The sequence below is a fragment of the Heterodontus francisci genome, chromosome 9, assembly GCF_036365525.1.
Source record: "Heterodontus francisci isolate sHetFra1 chromosome 9, sHetFra1.hap1, whole genome shotgun sequence".
Taxonomy (NCBI): Eukaryota; Metazoa; Chordata; class Chondrichthyes; order Heterodontiformes; family Heterodontidae; genus Heterodontus; species Heterodontus francisci.
Genome location: NC_090379.1, coordinates 48,266,712 through 48,286,771, shown reverse-complemented (window position 1 = coordinate 48,286,771; position 20,060 = coordinate 48,266,712). Strand labels below are relative to the sequence as shown.

General features: G+C 40.4%; 1 protein-coding gene across 1 annotated transcript; it reads left to right on the top strand.

The window, feature by feature from the left end:
• The first annotated feature begins 297 nt into the window (after positions 1-297).
• LOC137373471 (tumor necrosis factor alpha-induced protein 2-like) lies at positions 298-19,328 on the top strand. The gene is made up of 6 exons (XM_068038304.1): positions 298-376; positions 3,306-3,510; positions 12,503-12,625; positions 12,729-12,881; positions 14,387-14,508; positions 18,526-19,328. The coding sequence occupies exons 1-6, from the start codon at positions 360-362 to the stop codon at positions 18,722-18,724; spliced, it is 819 nt and encodes a 272-aa protein (XP_067894405.1). The 5' UTR covers positions 298-359; the 3' UTR covers positions 18,725-19,328.
• The last annotated feature ends 732 nt before the right edge of the window (positions 19,329-20,060 follow it).

Sequence of the window (20,060 nt, the reverse complement as noted above, 5' to 3'; positions counted from 1 at the left end):
TGACAAGTAAATTTTCAGTGCATACATTGAATGCTGTGAATACTTCACAATTGTATTGAGTATGCAGAACGATCAATTTTCATAGAGAAATTCACAGAGATATTACCAAATGTTTTTTGGTTCTTAAAACAGCCATTCAAGTTAATTTACTTATCAAGTACTTTTAATTGCTGTATTCATCAATATGCCAGAATAAACACTTGATACAGTTGAAAAAAGGGAAGATTTGTTCAAAGATTTTTTTTCATACACACCCTTTTATGTTGCACATACAGATACTGGAGAATTTCATATTCAAGGCTCAGCAGATCAGTGAAACTCTAGGAGTGAGGATTCAAAGCCTTTGTGCTGCTCAACTCATGAGCTTCTTACACAGGTGAGGCTATTGATGTAGCTGAAAACATATTTGCTGATTACTTCTATAATTTATTAAAACTATGACTGCTTATTAAAAGGTTAAGAATATAAATACAATTCTGAAATGAGTAAAATACAATTAGCAAAGTGACTGGTTTTTAAAGAGTCATCTTCATGGTTTTAGGGAGCTTTGGGCAGGTTTAGTTATTAAAATGACTTTCTTTATTGAAACAAGTTACTAAATTGAATGGCCTTCACGGAAAACCCTGCTTCAGAGACATCATCAGAAACGTTTGGATCACAGCAGATGAATTATGGCATTGTGATCTTCTGCAAGCTCACTTCATTTTTAACTAAACTTCCAGAAATTACAAACATTTCAGTAATGCAACCTGCTTATAATCCTGATAAAATAACAGACTTTACTGCTATATAAATGGTATCTGTGTGATATGAGGATAGTCTCTGCAAAAAATCTCTGAGATCTGTTATTTTGTTCCATCTCTGGAGATCCTGTAGCTTAGGGCACTAGCCCCAAAACTTTAATGCTTTGCTACAATATTTAACAGGCCTGAGTTAAAAATTTATTTAGCCCTAAGAACAGAATGAAACTGATGACCCATCCCAGCAGCACAATTTAGATATATATGACACTCTTCATGTCCTAGAAGGTCTTGCAGCATAATTAGATGATGTAAATGACAAGTCTGCTGATATCTAAAACCACAAGATTCATTTGCTTTGATGAAATCACCAAAATTGCTGCTTGTTCTAATTGCAGAACTGGAAGTTCAAATTATCCAATGATCTGCTAGAACCTGTGATTTTTAATGCAGTCAAACATTTCTATCTATATGGCAGTGTCTTCCTCAGGTTGATCTGGAACATAGTTTGATGTGGGATCTGTTAGAAAATCTTCTGAAAGATGTTTCCACTGATGGATAAAGACAAATGTGGTGCATCCACAATCCTCTTCCCCTTCCCTGACAACTAGCTTGAACCACTAAAGAGAGACCTGCTAAAATTAGGGATAAGGGACCTGAGTCTTTGTATATTAAGTTGATTTCTTACCTACCTATTAAAAGTACTAAGTAATATTTGTGTATATTTTGGAGTGAACTATTGTAAAGATAAAAAGTATCTGTTTTAGAGAACGGGATAGTTTTCTGCTCCTGTGACTAGTAACAAGGTAACGCACAACTTAAATAGACAGATACTACTTGGCATCAAGGCAGCATTTGACTGTGGCATCAAGGAGCCCCAGAAAAATTGAAATCAATGGGAATTGGGGAAAACGCTCCACTGGTTGGAGTCATACCTAGAACAAAGGAAGACTAATGCGGTTGTAGGAGGCCAATCATCTCAGCTCCAGGACAATGCTGCAGGAGATCTTCACGGTAGTGTCCTAGGCCCAACCAACCTCAACAGCTTCATCAATGACTTTCCCTGCATCATAAGTCAGAAGTGGGGACATTCGCTAATGATTACACAGTGCTCGGTTCCATTCACAACTCCTCAAAACACTGAAGCAGTCTGTGCCCGCATACAGTAAGTCCTGGACAACACTCAACTTGGGTTGATCAGTGGCAAGTAACATTCATGCCAACAAGTGCCAGTCAATGACCATCTCCAACAAGAGAGAGTCTAACCATCTCCCTTGATGTTCAATAGCATTACTGTCACTGAACCCCCGCCATCAACATCCTGGGGGCTACCATTGACCAGAAACTGGACCAGCCATATAAATACTGTGGCTGCAAGAGCAGGTCAGAGGCTGGGAATTCTGTAGTGAACAACTCACCTCCTGACTCCCCAAAGCCTGTCCACCATCCACAAAGCACAAGTCAGGAGTGTGATGGAATACCCTCCACTTGCCTGGATGAATACAACTCCAAAAGTATTCAATAAGCTTGACACCATCCAGGACAAGGCATCCCGCTTAATCAGCACCCCATCCACCACCTTTAAACATTCACTCTCTCCGCCACAGGTGCATAGTGACAGCAGTGTGTGTTATCCACAAGATGCACTGCAGCAACTTGCCAAGGCTCCTTTGACAGCACCTTCCAAACGTGTCACCTCTATTACATATAAGGACAAGGGCAGCAGACAATGAGAGCCCCACCACCTGCAAGTTCCCCTCCAAGCCACACACTGACCTAAAACTATGTAGCTGGGTCAAAATCCTGGAGCTCCCTTCCTAACAGCACTGTGGGTTTACCTACAATATATGGACTGCAGCGGTTCAAGAAGGCAGCTCATCACCACCTTCTTGAGGGTAATTGGGGATGGACAATAAATGCTGTCCTTGCTAGCGACCCTCGCATCCCATGAACAAATACAAAGAAAAATCATTACATTCTTGTAGCTAACAGAATTCAAAATATGCTAATTAAATACGCAACTGAATTGCACTCGTTCTTAGGCACAATGCTGAAGTTGTGAAGCAAAAGGTGATATCACTATAGGACTCAGTCACTCTGAAGCACTGCCATGTAAGATAGAGCATGATGCAGAAAGCTGAGCCCTACAGATAGTATTCCAGTAATCACCTCCATGAGCATGCAAAAATATATTTTAAATAATTCAGAATATGCCGTGGTGATGCACACAAATGAGCCATATCACATTGGGAGATCTTTTTCGCAGTTAATTCATAAGATAATAAGTTTGGAAAAAATATTTGAAAAATGAACTTTAAAAAAAATCTAAAACTCAGAATGGGAATTTTACGAGTCTATGATGCCAGGTGGAGCCTTTCCCACTAGTGATGGATAGCAGGAATTCAAAAACACATGGGCATGATTCTTCAACTACAATGGAAAATCCTAGAATGTATTTATCATCGGAGTAAGATTTTATCTGCATAATGAAACATTATATATGTATATATATACATACAACTATACAATTAAAAATTATGTTTTTGTTACTTTTTGCCCTTGAAGTTATCCAGAGCATATTGAGAAGTCCAAGAATCTGTCCTGCAGCAATGGCTTGGATATTATAACAAGTTGTATATACTTCAGAGATTTTGTGACAGAAATATCATGCAACCAAACTGAAGATATTAGACAAGGTTTGGCAGTACTTAAAGAAGTGGAAACCAAGGAATGTGACCAGCTGTTAGAAAAACTCCTCTGCAATGTCAAAGTACAGTATAAATACTTTTCTTCATTGATAAATTAATTACATAGGTGTTCGCTTGTAATCTTTAATCTTTTTAACAAAGCATTTTGCTATGAGTGTAGTGGTATTGTTTGTTGTTTAATAGTGGTCGTAATAGATCTGATTACCTGCGCTCCATTATTGTTTTGAGGTCAACTAATTTTTCATTAAGCCACTAGGAAGAAATCGTGGGCAGTTTAACACACAAATTCAGTAAAAGTCTGTTACTTATGTTCTTTGTTGGCAAGAAACAAGTGACCTATTCACCCCCACCACCAACTACTACTTATCAAACAGTAATTATCCACCTCCACCAGTGATGGCGCTATACCATTACAGTTTCACAGCCATTTCCTTAAATTCCTTAACCAGCATTTCAGTGAAAGTCCTGTGCTCCAACCAACTCTCGTTTTTGCTTCTTGAATTGCCACATATTTTGTTTAACTATAAATAATAACAGAAAATTAAAGTATTACATAAAATAAGGACATAATGTATTGGTTTAAGATGGCTATTCAATTACATTGTGTGAGCCAAGTCCCCCCCTCACCTGCTAACCCTGCTTCCCTCAAAGACTACAAAGGGTCTTCTTAATTCCCCATGCCATGCCAGATTGATCAGTTATAGAAAAATTGTTCCACATTTCATTTGCAATCATACACAATTATGTTTAGATTACATATACAAATACAATTTACTGTACAATTGATATAACCCACAATAATTTATTTTACTCTTTTCCGAACTGTACAATTGTGTAAAAGCATTACCATATAGAACTTAATTTTAATTTCCAATTGCTTCCATTCATTTTATTATAGTTTCACTACATATAGTGAAATATCCTCCATTGCACCATCAAAACTTCCTCCCCTTACCAAACAAGATATTCTCCAACTTAAGGTGAGCAGCACTATGGGTGATTGATTAGTGTCCTCTTATTTCACAGTACTGGAAGAGCGAAGTGTTTTAATATTTAGACCAGCAGTATGGCCTAAGTTGGAAGTGAATATTTCCGTTTACATATTACAGTGTTCAGTTACTTGCTGGATAAACTGGAGTCATCAGAGAAACTCGGGGGCATATCACCAGGTCCAATAGCCTTTCACCGGAGATTATGGTTATTGAGTCAGGTGCCCTTAACCTTAGACATTATAATGTGGATTTTTGTGTTACTGTGTTTTGATAGAAAGGATTATCTGGGTGGATCATCAAGGAAAGTCCTGAGGTATGACATGCCTATAATGAAGCCTGACAAATTTTCTGTCTATTTGAATTAATGGATAGAAAATCAAGTGGGCCTGGTTATGGTTGTGCAGCCCTCCTCAATTGATTTTTTTTGAGTTATGCCCAGGCAACCCTTTGCAACTACACAATAAGGGGAAAATCTACCCCTGTAAGTCTTCCTAATGTATGACTGATCATTTAAAATGATTTGGTGTTGAATTTAATTCATGCTAATTTTAGTTTAAAGAGGAAACAAGGAATTTTTAAAATGACTTCCCATTTTTTATATTGATGATCAGAGTGTTCCCAATGGCTTCATTGATAAAGCCAATATATATATAAAAAGAGAAAGACTTGGCACATTTCCCAACTGCAGGATGACCCAAAGCATTTTACAACCAATTAAGTAATTTTAAAATGTAGTCACTGTTGTAATCTAAGAAAAGAAGCACCCAATAAACACACAGTAAGGTCCCACAGCCAGCATAAGAGAATCTGCTTAGTGATTATGGTTGAGAGCCAAGACACTGAGGAAAACTGCCCTGTTCTTCCTCAGAGATCTTTTATGTTTATCAGAGAAGAAAGACTTGGTTTAATGTCTCATCAGAACGATGACACTCCTTCAGTACTGCACTGGAGTCTCAGTCTAGATTTCGTGCTTAACTTCCTGGGGTGGGATTTGACTTCACAGCTTTCCTGATTCAGAGGCGAGAGTGCTACCAACTGAGCCATGACTGACACTTAACTGAACAAAATAGATGGAAAGTCCCAAGTTTGATTGAGGGAAAGATGTGCAAATGAAAATTTGTAGCTTTAGTGTAAATATTCAGGAAATTCCTATCTGTATCGGATTACATTCCTGCAGACAAGTAGAAGTTAGCATCTCCACAAACTGATGCTCCTAAAGCACTAGTCACATTTACTCCTCTTACTGTGCAGATCCCTAATGTGATATCAACAGTTTGATTGCAAATACTAGTCTGACATGAATCCTACTCATTCACTGTCATCAAATCTCAGAGGGCCCAATTTGTTGGTGCTGTTTTTTTAAACCTGCAGCACTGTTACTGGTGCTAACCATGAATGGTACAGAGCTGCCAAGAAAATGAGCCAATTGTTGCCTCTTCACATCACTTCAAGATGTGGTTTACACCTCTACCCTATTTCCTGGGGATGGGTGGGCTGTGTGCTCAGCCTTTCGTAATGGCCGGTAAAGTAATTTTCTGATTGAGATTTTCCAATCAGAACTAAAAATCACAACTTGCACCTGTTTTTGGTTGTTGACACCAATATTGTGGAATCTGCCATGAAAAGTAAATGAATGATATTTTATAGTTCTGTGGTTCAGTAATATATAGGCAACATAACAGCTAATAATTTCTAAATCCAAAATGGTCTAATTTACATTTGAAAGGTTTCATCCGTCCCCTTTCAATTTATTTTGCTTCAACAACACACGTGGATAGTTAAGGTAAGAGCAGCTTCAAGTTTTCTTTTGACCATAAGTAACAGGTGGGGGCAAAAAAAAACTTCAGATTTAAACGTTGAGTTGCTGAAGCCTAGTCAGTTACTTGTCATATTGTGGATCAGATCTTGAGAAAGAGCAACCTGAGTATGACAGCATGCAGGCTCTTCTGCAGCTGCTCTCTATGTGGCTGCACAGTGTCCCCATGATATGGTGCATATACAAACAAGCTGTGACATATAGATGGAATGAGATAGCATTATCATGTCATTATAGTGAATCAATAGGCGTATTTGCATCCTGGAGCTGTTATAAGGATTACTGTGCATTTAATGGGTCCAAGAATACTGGCAGGGGCAGTAAAAAAAAAGCACGTCTTCCTGACCATCAGTCTTAAAAATCAAGCAATTTCAAATTGCAGTCACCACTGACCGTGAGAACGGCACATGGGGAACCAAGGGCAACAAAAGCAAGAAAGTGAGATTTTTATACAAATTTTCAGTCATTGAATTTAGAGTAAAAAACACTGCAGTGTTTGTGATGAATCTGGCTCACATGCCTGATAGAGTGAACTAATTTTCCTTCAACAAAAGCACTGAGTAATACCAGCATCTCAATTAATCCTGTAACAATTACAGAAGACGACCGTGTTTAGCCAGAAATTTGGAAACCTTGGAACTCAGAGCCAGTCTTGTGAAACTGAAAGAGCATTTTTTTTATTACAATAGGAGGGGAGGCGGTGGCGTACTGGTATTGTCTTTGGACCAGTCACCCAGAGACCCAGGGTATTGCTCTGGGGACATGGGTTCGAATCCCACCACAGCAGAAGGTGGAATTTGAATTCAATTAATAAATCTGGAATTTAAAGCTAGTCTAATGATGGCCATGAAACCATTGTCGATTTTTGTAAAAACCCATCTGGTTCACTAATGTCCTTTAGAGAAGGAAATCTGCTGTCCTTATCTGGTCTGGCCTACATGTGACTACCTACATGTGACTCCAGATCCACAGCAATGTGGTTAACTTTTCCATGCCCTCATAATGGCCTAGCAAGCCACTCAGTTCAAGGGCAATTTGGGATGGGCAATAAATGCTGGCCTGGCCTGCGACGTCCACATCCCATGAATGAATAAAAAAAACTTGCAACATTTCTGAATTTGCTATGATTGGTTTAACATTTGACACAGACAAAAAATTGTCACCGAAATATTTGTGGCTACACATGAACTTTTTGGTAAAAGACTGAATGGCTGATGTTCCAGGAGAAAGCCATTCAGTCCCTTGAGCCTGTTCCACTATTCGATGAGATGATGCCTGATCCGTATTTTAACTCCATCAAGCTGTCTTGGCTCCATATTCTTTTATACCCTTGGCTGTCAAAAATCTATGAATCCCAAAATTAAAATTATTCGTTGAGCTAGCATCTACTGCTTTGTGTGGGAGAGAGTTCCACTATTTTACTACCCTTTTGCATGAAGAAATGTTTCCTAACATCGCTCCCGATTGGCCTGGGCAATGAGCGGAAAGAAACAAAGAAGGTTGAGGAAGGAAAGTTACTTGATCTACATCTGCAAAGTGATGAATCAGGTTCACCCTGATGCTGCATTTATCACAAGTTCAGTAGCATTATGAACTCCTTTGGGAGCAGTGTCTTTGAGTATATCTCAGGTGATGCTTCCTGCATGGACTATTATAATGACCATCAGCTCCAGAGAGGTACAGGATGCTATTTTCCTCCTGCTGCCCGGGGAGCAGGCTAACCACAGCATGTTGGAAAGGACAGAGACTGTGATCAAGTACACCTGCTTCAAGTAAAATTTCACAATGTACTGAAAAAAAAAGCTGATTAAAGAAAGATTAAACTAAATTGGCAGGGGGATGGGCACCAGTATATAGAGGGAGAAAAGAAGAATAAGGTGCGCAAAGAAGTGAGAGTGTTGGATAGTACTGGAGAAGGAAGTAGAACCATATTAGATTGGAACAGACGAAGAAGGACTATGAGGAATACAAAGACAGGTTTTTAATGCTTGCATGTAAACACACAAAATGTGGTCCGGTTAGTGAGCTACAAGCACAAATACCTGTGTGGGAATATCATGTAGTGACAATAAAGGAAACATGACTTAAATATGGTGAGGACTGGGTGCTTAATATCCATGGATACAAAATTTTCAGAAAATATAGGGGGAAAAAGGGAAGTGGGGTGGCAGTATTGATTAAGGAATGCATTGTAGTGTTGGAAAGGGAAGATGTCCTTGAGGGGGCAAAGACAGAATCCATTTGGTCAGAGTTGAGAAACAAAAAGGGGATGATCAACTACTGGGGTATTTTAGAGGCCTCCAAATAGTGAGAGAGAGAGATGAGGAGTAAATCTGCAGGGAAATCACAGAGATTTGCAATAGCTATACAGTGGTGATAGTGGGGGCCTTTAATTATGCAAATATCAATTGGGATAATGTTAAAGTAAAGGGAAAGGAGGGGGAGGAATTTCTGAAATGTGTTCAGGTACACTTCCTTGACCAGTATGTTTTCAGTCCAACTAGGAAGGAGGCATTGCTGAATCTGGTCCTGGGGAATGAGGTGGGCCCAGTGGACCATGTGTCTGTGGGGAAGCATTTGGATAAAAGTGATCATCATATCATAAGATTTAGATTAGCAATGGAGAAGAGCAAGGAACAATCTAAAGTGAACTAAATTGGAAGATGGCTAACTTCAACCGGACGAGATTGGATCTAGCCAGGGTAAAATGGAACCAAAGATGGACAGGAAAAACTGTATCAGAAGAATAGGTGCTCTTTAAAGAGGAGATGTTTCAGGTACAGGCTCGGTACATTCCAACAAGGATGCGAGGTAGGGGAACCAAGGCCAGGATGATGAAGAAAATAAAGAATATGATGAAACAAAAAAAGAGGGTGTATGATGCATGTCAGGTGAATTCTTCAAGTGAGAACCAAGCTAAAGACAATAAGTTGAGAGGGGACATGAAGAGGAAAATAAAACGGGCAAAGAGGGAATATGAGAATAGAATGGCAGTTAACATAAAAGGAAACCCAAAAATGTTCCAGCGGCATGTAAATAGTAAGCTGATAGTAAAAGATGAGGTGTGTTTCTTATTAGGGACAACGAGGGTAATATATGCCTAGAGGTACAGGACAAGGCCAGAATACATAATGAGTACTTTGTATTGGTGGTTATTAAGGAAGAGGATGCTGACAAAATATCAGTGGATGCGGAGATGGTAGAGATAATGTATGGCTTAAAATTGATAGGCAGGATGTCCTGAAAAGGCTGGCTATTCTTAGAATGGATAAATTGCCTGGTTCAGATGGCTTGCATCTCAGGTTGCTAAATAAGTGTGGGTTTAGATAATGGAATCCTTAGATACTGGGGAGGTGTCCGAGGATTGAAGAGTGGCAACTGTGACACCCTTATTCAATAAAGGATTTAGGGGAATTCCCAGTAACTACAGGCCAGTCAGTTTAATATCTGTGGTGGGTAAGAGATGCAAGGGGGATGGGAGGAATAACTTTTTTAAGCAGCAAGTGATAATGACCTGGCTGCTCCGAGGGTGTTGGAAGCAGTGGCGATAAATGATTTTAAAAGGAAATTGGATAGACACTTGAGGGAAATAAACTTGCAAGGCTAAGGGATAGAGCAGGGAATGGGACTGACTGGATTACTCTACAGAGATTAGAGCCATTCTGCTAGCCTATCTATGTCCTGTTGCAGTTGATTGGTATCATCCTCATTGTCTGCCACACCTCTTAAGTTTGGTATCATCAGCACATTTTGAAATTTTACTCTGTATTCCAAAATCCCTAATGATCCCAGCACTGACTCTTGGGGAATTTAGTCTATCATCCTCTGTACATGGACATGATGGGCCGAATAGCCTCCTTCTGTGCTGTAACGACTCTATGACTCTCTGACATTTCCTGGTTCTTTACTCTGCACCAGCAGAAAGGAGCCCTCTGGATTAATGGGTAATCAAGTAATCCTAATTTATTATAAAATAAAAACAAGAAATGCTGGAAATACTCAGCAGGTCTGGCAGCATCTGTCCCGAAACGTTAACTCTGCTTCTCTCTCCGCAGATGCTGCCAGACCTGCTGAGTATTTCCAGCAATTCTTGTTTTTATTTCAGATTTCTAGCATCCACACTATTTTGCTTTTAATCCTAATTTATTGCCTCACAAGTGCTCAATTATGTGTACTTCGCTAGGTGCTTCTCCTTAGTGATGGTAACTGCTCATCCATCACACCCCTGGCAACAACAACGCATTTATTCTCACTGGCTTATATTAACTTCCAGTTCTCCATGCCTTGAAATTTAAAATTCTCATCTCCATGTTTTAATTCCTTCTTGGCCTTGCCCCTCCCTATCTATATAACCTCCTCCAGTTCTACAAACCTTACTCTTGCTTATCCCAAACTCTCCATTTCTCTGACACCGGCCTCGTGCATCGCCCTTTTTGCCCCATCATTGGCGGTAGTATCTTTAGTAGTGTAGGCCCTATGCTCTGGAATTCCCTCCATAAACACCTCTGGTTCTCCATCTCCATCTGCTCCTTAAGAACATCCTCAAAAGTCCATACAACTTTGACCAAGCTTTTGGTAACCCCTCCTGACATCTCCTTCTTTGACTTGGCTTTTTTTTTGATTAAGCCTCTGTGAAGGGCGTTGGGACACTTTCCTACGTTAAAGTAGGTATGTAAGTATGTCATTTTGTAGTGGTAATCAATGGTCCCTTTATGCTGTGTGACTGCGTGGCCATGCACCAACTCAAAAGTTCCCATGCAGTCTGTGCACAAGTTGGCCTCTTTAGGTTACCATGCACTTAAACAAATCACTCGTGCACTCCCTGCAAAAATTAGAGAGTACATTGGTGATAATAGTAGTATGTTTTACACCTGAATTCTGTGCTGTATTCTCAGTGACGGGAGTAAGTGAGGTGACTGGCTGTTGGGTAATAATGGGAGTCTCTTATGATAGAGATGATCCTCTACATTTTTGTGCTGGGTCATGAGATTTATTTTTCCCCCAAAATGTACTTTATTCATAAAAATTTGCAAAAATACATAACAAAACAGTTCAAATTTGACATTCCAGAAAGTACAATAGAGATCAGATTCCTTCAATACAGAACGTGAGGTGCCTCACAACTCTTGCATTCCATTTATAAGCAACGTACATTTGCATTACACAGCAAAAACATTGTTGGTGCATATGGCCCATGGGGTTTTCACTGCAACTACGCCACAACGTCTGTTGCAGCCATACTGCTGCTGCTGAGTACAACTCTACATGTCCTTTATGGGAGTACAGTTTTAGGTAATTACGAGGCCAACGAAACCTCTGCATAATAACTTACTTCATCTGATGCCCCCACTTAATTGAAACTGTTCTGTTAAGTGGTCAAAGAAGCCTGCACATATGTGGCTTGTGGACCCCAACAGTTGTCACAAGTCCTTGCAGCGTACTCGTTTCACACTTCAATGACTGCATAAAACATTGGAATCTGATAGCAGGCTTCTATTACATGCCAACCCCAGCAGGTGCAAATCCATAGGAAGGATCTCAACTAGTCCTGTGGCCAGCAGATTCCGGCTGCTCCACTGCCACGACCATTGGCTCCTGCCCACACACACACTATGGTTCACCCAATGCTCCCGTCTGAATCTCACTGACTACATTTTTAGAGGCCCTATACTTGTGTTTACAATAGATGGATTAAGTGACACAGGTGTGATGCTGGCTTCATGGGAGGTACTTTAGAGCCACAGCTGACTCTTTGGGGATGTCTATAGAAATGGAGGAGGAAGCGGAAAATAGGTTAGAATGTTAGCCATGTGATACCCCTTCAAATATTTTTGTGTCAAAATGCTGTGTGTGAAGTGGATCGGTGCTTGAGTGTATGTCTCGGGAAAATGAACGTGAGTAAGTGAAGAAGGGCCCCCTGAGCTTGGGGTGGCCTTTGACTTCATCCTCTCCCACTCATTCTCCAAGGTCTTCAAAATGCACTGAACGGGAAGGTTATGGGGCTGTCCTCCCAGGGCATCTATTTCTTTATGTTGTGAGCTGCTTTCTGGAAATGTCAGCAGCACATATACAATACCTGAATGCCCATACCCCATTTCTGACCCTGTCACAGTTTGTTGTGGATGTGAGCACTGGATGTGGATGCTTCAGGCAGCTGCATTCTATTATGGAGGGGTTCCACCAGCAGGGATGTGGATTATGGGCCCCAATGTAATTAAATTTAACAGTTTCTTTTTTGCTTTTAAGATTTGCTTGACGAACAATCTGAAAAATTATGAACTTTCCAGTTTAAAGAGCATGGAACAAGTGAAGGCTTTAGTAACACATTACTTCACTCAATTTTGCGATATGAAAGGAGCCGCCTGCAAGGTAATGTTAGCTTTGATTTATATAAATGTGACATATGTCATTAAAAGCTAGAAATTTTGTGAAAAATAAAGTCTAATTTTGAATTAATACTTTTATTTTGCAGATTTTGGTAGAGAGGTCACACTCTAAAATTGTGCAGGAATATATAACAGTCCTTTTTAGCAGTTCTGTGAGATGTACATCAAATAACCGGAGACAGCTGGCTGATAAAATTATTCAGGACTCATATCAGCTGGAACAGATTTTTGCAGATCAGGTAAGCAGATTGGATTAACTATTTTATTAATTTTTCTTATATTTAAGAACATAAGAAACATAAGAAATAGGAGCAGCAGTAGGCCATATGGCTCTTCAAGTCTATATTTATAAGGATTAACTCAGCATATTTTTTTACTGTAATTTTTTGTGCATTCTCTACAGTTTGAAGTTACTTTTTTCTTTTCATTCTTTTTAAGTCCTCCCATCTACCATCCATCATTCTGTTGTTAAGATGTGAACAGGTGACCGGTTAATCAGTTATTAGGAATGCTGCAAAGTGGTTTGAGTTGAACTTCTCTGCGATGTTATTCCTCTCTCCCTTCATTCCTCTCCAGGAATCCTATAGAGATCGAGAAGTTGCCACAGCATTACTCTGTGGCATAAAATGGTCGTGTACCAATGCACTGAATAATGATAGCACATATGCAGTTACATAGATTACAGGATTTCTTCCAGTGACATTCTGCACCCGGAGATGTGATTTCGTTAAGTCTTGAGGATATATTAAAGACATTGGAAACCGAGAACAATATGCACTTTTAAACAGTTGTAGATGTAGTTTCCGACCATTAGGCACATAGTTTGGGATATTCCTAACAAAAATGGAACTATCCTGGGAAAAAGGCTTATTACCGAGTAGAAATGAGCAATGGGCATGGATCAGAATCATCCTGTTCCATTTAAACTGCTGGGCGATGAGAGATGTGTACAATGAGAAATTAAAGTTAAAAATGAGAAACCAACTTATTTAAGATGTCATTTATATATTTTGTTAAAAATCATGGTTCTGAGAATCCATGGTTGTTCCAGTGTATTCTCACCGTAACTTTGGCAGGAGTGCACTGGCATGGCTGGAAACTACTCCAGGACCTGTATATAGTATGTCCTGCCCTATTGCTGAAGTTTCCAGTATGGATTATTGTGGATGGAGCCTCTGCCCTCCCCATACATGATCATCGATGAAAAAGTGGGCAGGATCAGGAGGGAAACTCCAAATGTTCCAGCTCCTGCTTGCCAGGCCTTGTCTGGGATTCAGTGTATGGTTTGCTACAGGTACAACCAAGTATACTGGCTGGCCCAGGGGCCCATCCATCCAGGCCACCTCCACTGAACTTATTGAATTTGTGACATAGGAAAGCACCCCAGGTATCTTCCTAATGCCTAGGCACCCACAGTGGTAAACAAATGAAGGGATCTCCCACGAGCACAACAAACTGTGATAGGGTCAGAAATAGGGTATGGGGCAGATGCCAGAAATGCCACCCCACTGATTTTCAGGGCTTATCAGTTTACTTACAAAGGCTAAAATGATACAAACACTTTAGGCATCTGTTGCTTTGTATAGTTCAAGTATATTATCAACTCGATGTCTGGACTTCACACTTTCACTGAGCAACCTTTGATTTTGAGAATTCTTATTTAACCACATTCTTATTTGTGGTATTGACATTACAAAAGCCCAGTGGTAGTCAAAAAATCTTGGTTTGTTTTTAATATTTTCAGCAATCTAGTGCAACCTGGCTAAACAAAGCCATCCAAGATGTGGCAGAAATGATTAAAATCAATGATATTGATGCATTAAAGACAGAGGTTGCTGCACTCGTTAAAAACTATCCTGATGTAAGGTAGGTGATCACGTGGAACTCCGTGCTTGTTAACATTTTTTTCTGAGGAGGTCTTACCTGCCAAGTTGAAAAAGTTGACAGATTCAAACAGGTTGACGGCTCTAAAATACCATGCAACTGAAAAACAGCCCTGGTTAAAGGCCAATGGCCAAAGCCACTGCTTCAAGATGATTGAATAAATTTAATTTAATTTTATTGCACTGGAATTCAGGATTTGTATTAGTGTCTTACATCATCTTCTGAAATTCTGTTTGTTAACCTACTGTGATGCTCACGTAAACTACAGCGATTGAAACTACAAGAATTCAACCTGAAGATTATAAAAAATTGACTTTTCTTTTAAACAGAGTGGACAATGTGCTTAAAAAAATGGCCACTGAAGGAGGAGGCAAGGTTATAATGCGGGACCCAGGGGGCGGAAACGGGGTGAAATTAACATTATGGGTGTAGGGGATGGTGGGAAGGGTTGTAGTTGAAAGTTTGTGCAGTTTTGTGGGGGGAAAAGGTTAGATGGTAAAGTAAGTGTTTTGGGGGGTGGGGAGCGCAAATAATTTAATTATGGGAGAGGGTCAAAAGAAATGAATTTATTTTAATTTACTTTATCTTTAAATATTTAAATTAGCTGGTAAGGCTAACAGCCCTTTAAAAAGGGCGTCAGCGCCTGTGCACAGGCAGCTAACGCCATTGCCAGGGACGGACAGCCCACCACCTCCTTGTGATCGAGGGGGCCCCGGCTATTTAAATGAACCGCCGTGTTTAGAATCGTGATGGCTCCGCGTGGGTGGGCCGCCGTTTCTTTCGCTTGCCGCCGAAATTAGCTGCAGGCACATAACATTCAGCCCATATAGTTTAGATTATTGATACTGACAGATCTTGGGGTTGAGATTTTAGATTTATCCATTAATGTGGGAGCAGCAGTAGAAATCTCCAGGTCTTCTTAGAAGATGTAACAAGTAAAGCGGATAATGGGGATCCTGTAGATGTAGTATATCTGGACTTCCAGAAGGCATTTGATAAGGTGCCACACAAAAGGTTAATGCACAAGGTAAGATCACATGGGGTTAGGGGCAATTTATTAGCTTGGATAGAGGATTGGCTAACCAACAGAAAACAGAGAGTCGGGATAAATGGGTCTTTTTCTGGTTGGCAAGATGTAACTAGTGGGGTGCCACAGGGTTTGGTCCTTGGGCCCCAACTATTTACACTCTTTATTAATGATTTGGATGCAGGGATAGAAGGTACTATAGCCAAATTTACAGATGACTCTAAAATAGGTGGAATAGTAAGTTGCAATAAAGAAATAAGAAATTTACAAATGGATATGGATAGGTTAGGTGAATGGCCCAAAATTTGGCAGATGGAGTTTAACGTGGATAAGTGTGAGGTTATACATTTTGATCGGTAAAATAGAAAGGCAAATTATCAAATTGGAGAGAAACTTCAGAGTGCTTTGGTGCTGAGGGATCTGGGTGTTCTCGTGCATGAATCGTAGTAAACTAGTATGCAGGTACAGCAGGTAATAAGGAAGGCAAATGGAATTTTGGCATTTATTGCTAAAGGAATAGAGTATAAAAGTAGGGGAGTGTTGCTGCAACTGTACAAGGCATTAGTGGAACTGCACGTGGAGTATTGTGTACAGTTTTGGTTCCCTTACTTGTGGAGGGATGTAGTTGCATTGGAGGCAGTTCAGAAGGGGTTCACTAGATTGATTCCAGGGCTGAGGGGTTTGTCTTATGAAGAGAGATTGAGCAGTTTAGGTCTTTATTCTCTAGCGTTTAGAAGAATAAGAGGAGACCTAATTGAGGTATAAATGATTAAAGGGATTGACAAAGTAGACATAGAGAGGACGTTTCCTCTTGGGGGGCAATCTGGAATGAGAGGTCATAGTTTTAGGATAAGTGGTAGCAGATTTAAAACAGGGATGAGGAGAAATTACTTCTCTCAAAGGGTCGTGAGTCTGTGGAATTCACTATCCCAGAGTGCGGTGGATGCCGGAACATTGAGTAAATTTAAGGAGGAGATAGACAGATTTTTAATTAATAATGGGTTGAAGGATTATGGAGAACGGGCAGGAAAGTGGAGTTGAGGCTGAGATGAGATCAGCCATGATCGTAATGAATGGCAGAGCAGGCTCGAGGGGCTGAATTGCCTACTCCTGCTACTAGTTCTTATGTCTACAAATCACATTACTAAAACATAAATGCAATAAAAACTCAGTTGGCTGAGTTTAATGGGTCACATAGCTGAGACATCCCAACCTTATACTTGGAACTGCTGCTGAGTTTTTACAGTGCAAAAGTTATCAGTACAACCACTTTCAAAATAAGCTAACATTTGAGGTACATAAATAATAACTTACGATTTATTTCCATCAAAAGACATAGGGGAGAGATTAGTTCGCGTAGTACCACTAGCAGACTTGCCTCGATTCACCAGGGCAGGCAGTGCCGCAGGTCGCTACCTGCACAACCCGCATGGTGTTCTTCAGTGATATAAATGAAGAATGCTGTGTGAGTTGTGTAACTAGCAGCCTGCAGCACTGCCTACCCAGGGAATTGACGTAGAAGTGACACTACATGAACGAATTTCTCCCACATAATTTTTCCTACTTTGAAAACAAATTAAACCCTGAACTAGGTGCTTTCAAGTCACTTTGCTGTCCACAAGCTTATTCAACTTAAAAACATATGCCATTAATTTCTGCTCCCAATCTTCAACCATAAATTCTGTGGACAATCCATGGAAATCCTGGAGAAATAAGTATTGTGAGAATCAAGGCTGAAATTCTACTCCAAAGTAAAAAGGCAAATATTGGACTAATTGAAGGAAAGTGATGTTAGCTCTTGGTTGAGCTGCTGAGAGATAGGAAGAAATGGCACTCCTTAAGATTTGAAAAAAAAATGTTCATTCTCCCATGAAAAACATGGAAGAGATCAAGATGCAGCGGTGATGCAAGACGAATGAAGGTTTTGTGCACAGGGGTCATACAATCTGCAGAATGTAGAGTAGAATCATTGTCAAAAGAGTAAGATAATGATGTATGTTTGAGGTCATTATTATGGGGAAGGGACAGAGTGGTAAGGAGAACAGAGTTCTTAGGAACCCATCAGCTGATGAAAATTGAGTCAGAAAATGAACCACCAACTGCAGTACAGAAAGAGCAATTTCAGAATAAACAAGACAGCCATGAACAAAACTTTAGTGAAATACCATACCTGATGATAACTGTTCAGCTGTGCATGGTGTCAGAGCCTGTCAAAGGCTTTGTAATGCTGAAGGTGACAACAAAAAAAATCTCCAAAAGTGCTGTAGAGCTGCATACTAGAGACAGAAATATCACCAATAGAATGACAATGCCAAAATGACAGTGATTTAGATATACAGCACTGAAACAGGCCCTTCGGCCCACCGAGTCTGTGCCGACCATTAACCACCCATTTTATACTAATCCTACACTAATCCCATTTTCCTACCACATCCTCACCTGTCCCTATATTCCCCTACCACCTACCTATACTAGGGACAATTTATAATGGCCAATTTACCTATCAACCTGCAAGTCTTTTGGCTGTGGGAGGAAACCCATGCAGACACAGGGAGAACTTGCAAACTCCACACAGGCAGTACCCAGAATTGAACCTGGGTCGCTGGAACTGTGAGGCTGCGGTGCAATTAATTATTAGAATTCTCAATGATAAGTTGAGAGTTTTCACAGAGTTAAAAGCAGCTTCCATAACTTTAGAAATACGATTGTAAAACTAATAGTGAGATATTTGAAAGGGTCAGAAGGGACATTGGTAGAGGACAAAATGAGCACATTTCCAAAGAAAATGAAAAGTGAACAGAGAATAAAGAATAAAGGAGATTGAAAAAAATAACATCGGACAGGCATAGGTTTGGAGATACACAATTTCGGAATAATAGGAACAATGTAGTCAGGACCAGTGATTCTATTTGAGTTCAGAAAATAGAGGATTGTTGTGTCATTTGTAAAATATTATAATTTATATTTTAAAGGAAGGAACACATCGGTGCTGTTCTGGACATTAGAGGAAACATTTCCAAAACCGACAGGCAAAGCATCTTCAAACAAGCAGAAGACATGATAAAACTCAATGATAACCTTTCATCATGCAACGAGTTATTTCAAGAGATAAATGTCTCTGAAGCACGATGGAGGAAGAATAATTGTTGTATATTGTGTTGCATATTGTAATCAGAGAACCGGTGAGCAAAACAATCATTAAGTGGCAGCAGCATTTTATATAAAGAGCAATTGAATCTAAACAACAGCACTGAATGAGCTGCAAGTTCACCTGCCATTCTGATCAACCCTTTCAATGTTCATCTGAGGGATGATGCCAGAAAATGCACATATTTCAGCTTGATGTATAGAAGGAAGTCATCACCTTCTGATGACAGACATCAAGAGCTGAATTTTCGGACCCTTGCCAAGGTTGGGAACAGAGGTGTACAGGGCTTGAAAATTACAGGGTCACCTGGTTTCCAACCTCTTCCCAATGTCGGCATTTTGGCTGAAGTGGACTCGGGACCTGACAAGGCTTCCCACCCCCATGAGGAGGGCAGGCAATTAGGCTCATTAACAGTCTTGTTAAGGGGAAGTAACGGAGGCTGACTGGAATTTTCCATTTGTGTTCCAGTTTCCCGACACGACGGGGAATAGTTTAACTGTCTGGAGGCAGGTACCCAATGGCAAGCCGGGGTGTCAGCTCTCCTGGCAGACTTACAAGGCCTTCCTGCCTGCCTGGGTGAGAGTGCAGCCAAAGGCTGCCCTGTAAAGGGGCTCCCTCACCACCCCAGCCACACCCCACAGTGTTAGCCTGGCTGCTTTCTGTATTTTTTTGTTTAAATTTTTTTAAAGTGGCTGAGAGGGCACCTTCTTGTTTAAGTGTCCTCAGTTACTTACCTTTTAGTACAGCCAGGTGCTCCTCTGAAGCTGGAAGGCCTCTGATTGGCCCTCCAGCTTTGAGAGCCCACCTGCCGCCGTTAATTGAACAGGGAAATTGTCTCTGCCAATTAAAGGGGCACCCTGGTCAAAATTCCAGGTGAGTGACTGTTTTCCCCTGGGGGTGGGTTCGGGACCCAGAAACCGACCCAACTCCTGTTTCCTGCCTCTAAAGTGAAAATTCAGCCCCAAGATTCTGCATGAAGCATTTTTGGTTGTTATACTAGATATCATCAGTCTGTGACCCTTTGAATATTCAGTTTTCATGTCATGACAGCATAATGTGTATTTTGCTGAAATTGCAGTTGCTGCAATAAGACTTGTCTACCTCAAAAATAGCTTGCTCCAAGTCCTCAGTGGCATCTTAACAAGAAGGCACAATGACAATGGCAAAAGTTTGACAATCTTTGTGATTTTCCAGGCAACATCCATGATACATTTTGGCAGAAGGGATGGGGGAAAGGTCATATAGACTTAACGGCACAGTTCTAAAGAGTGTGCAGGGACAGAGGGACCTGGGGATTCATGTGCATACATCTTTGAAGTGGCAGGGCATATTGGAGAGTGGTAAGCAAAGCATATGGGA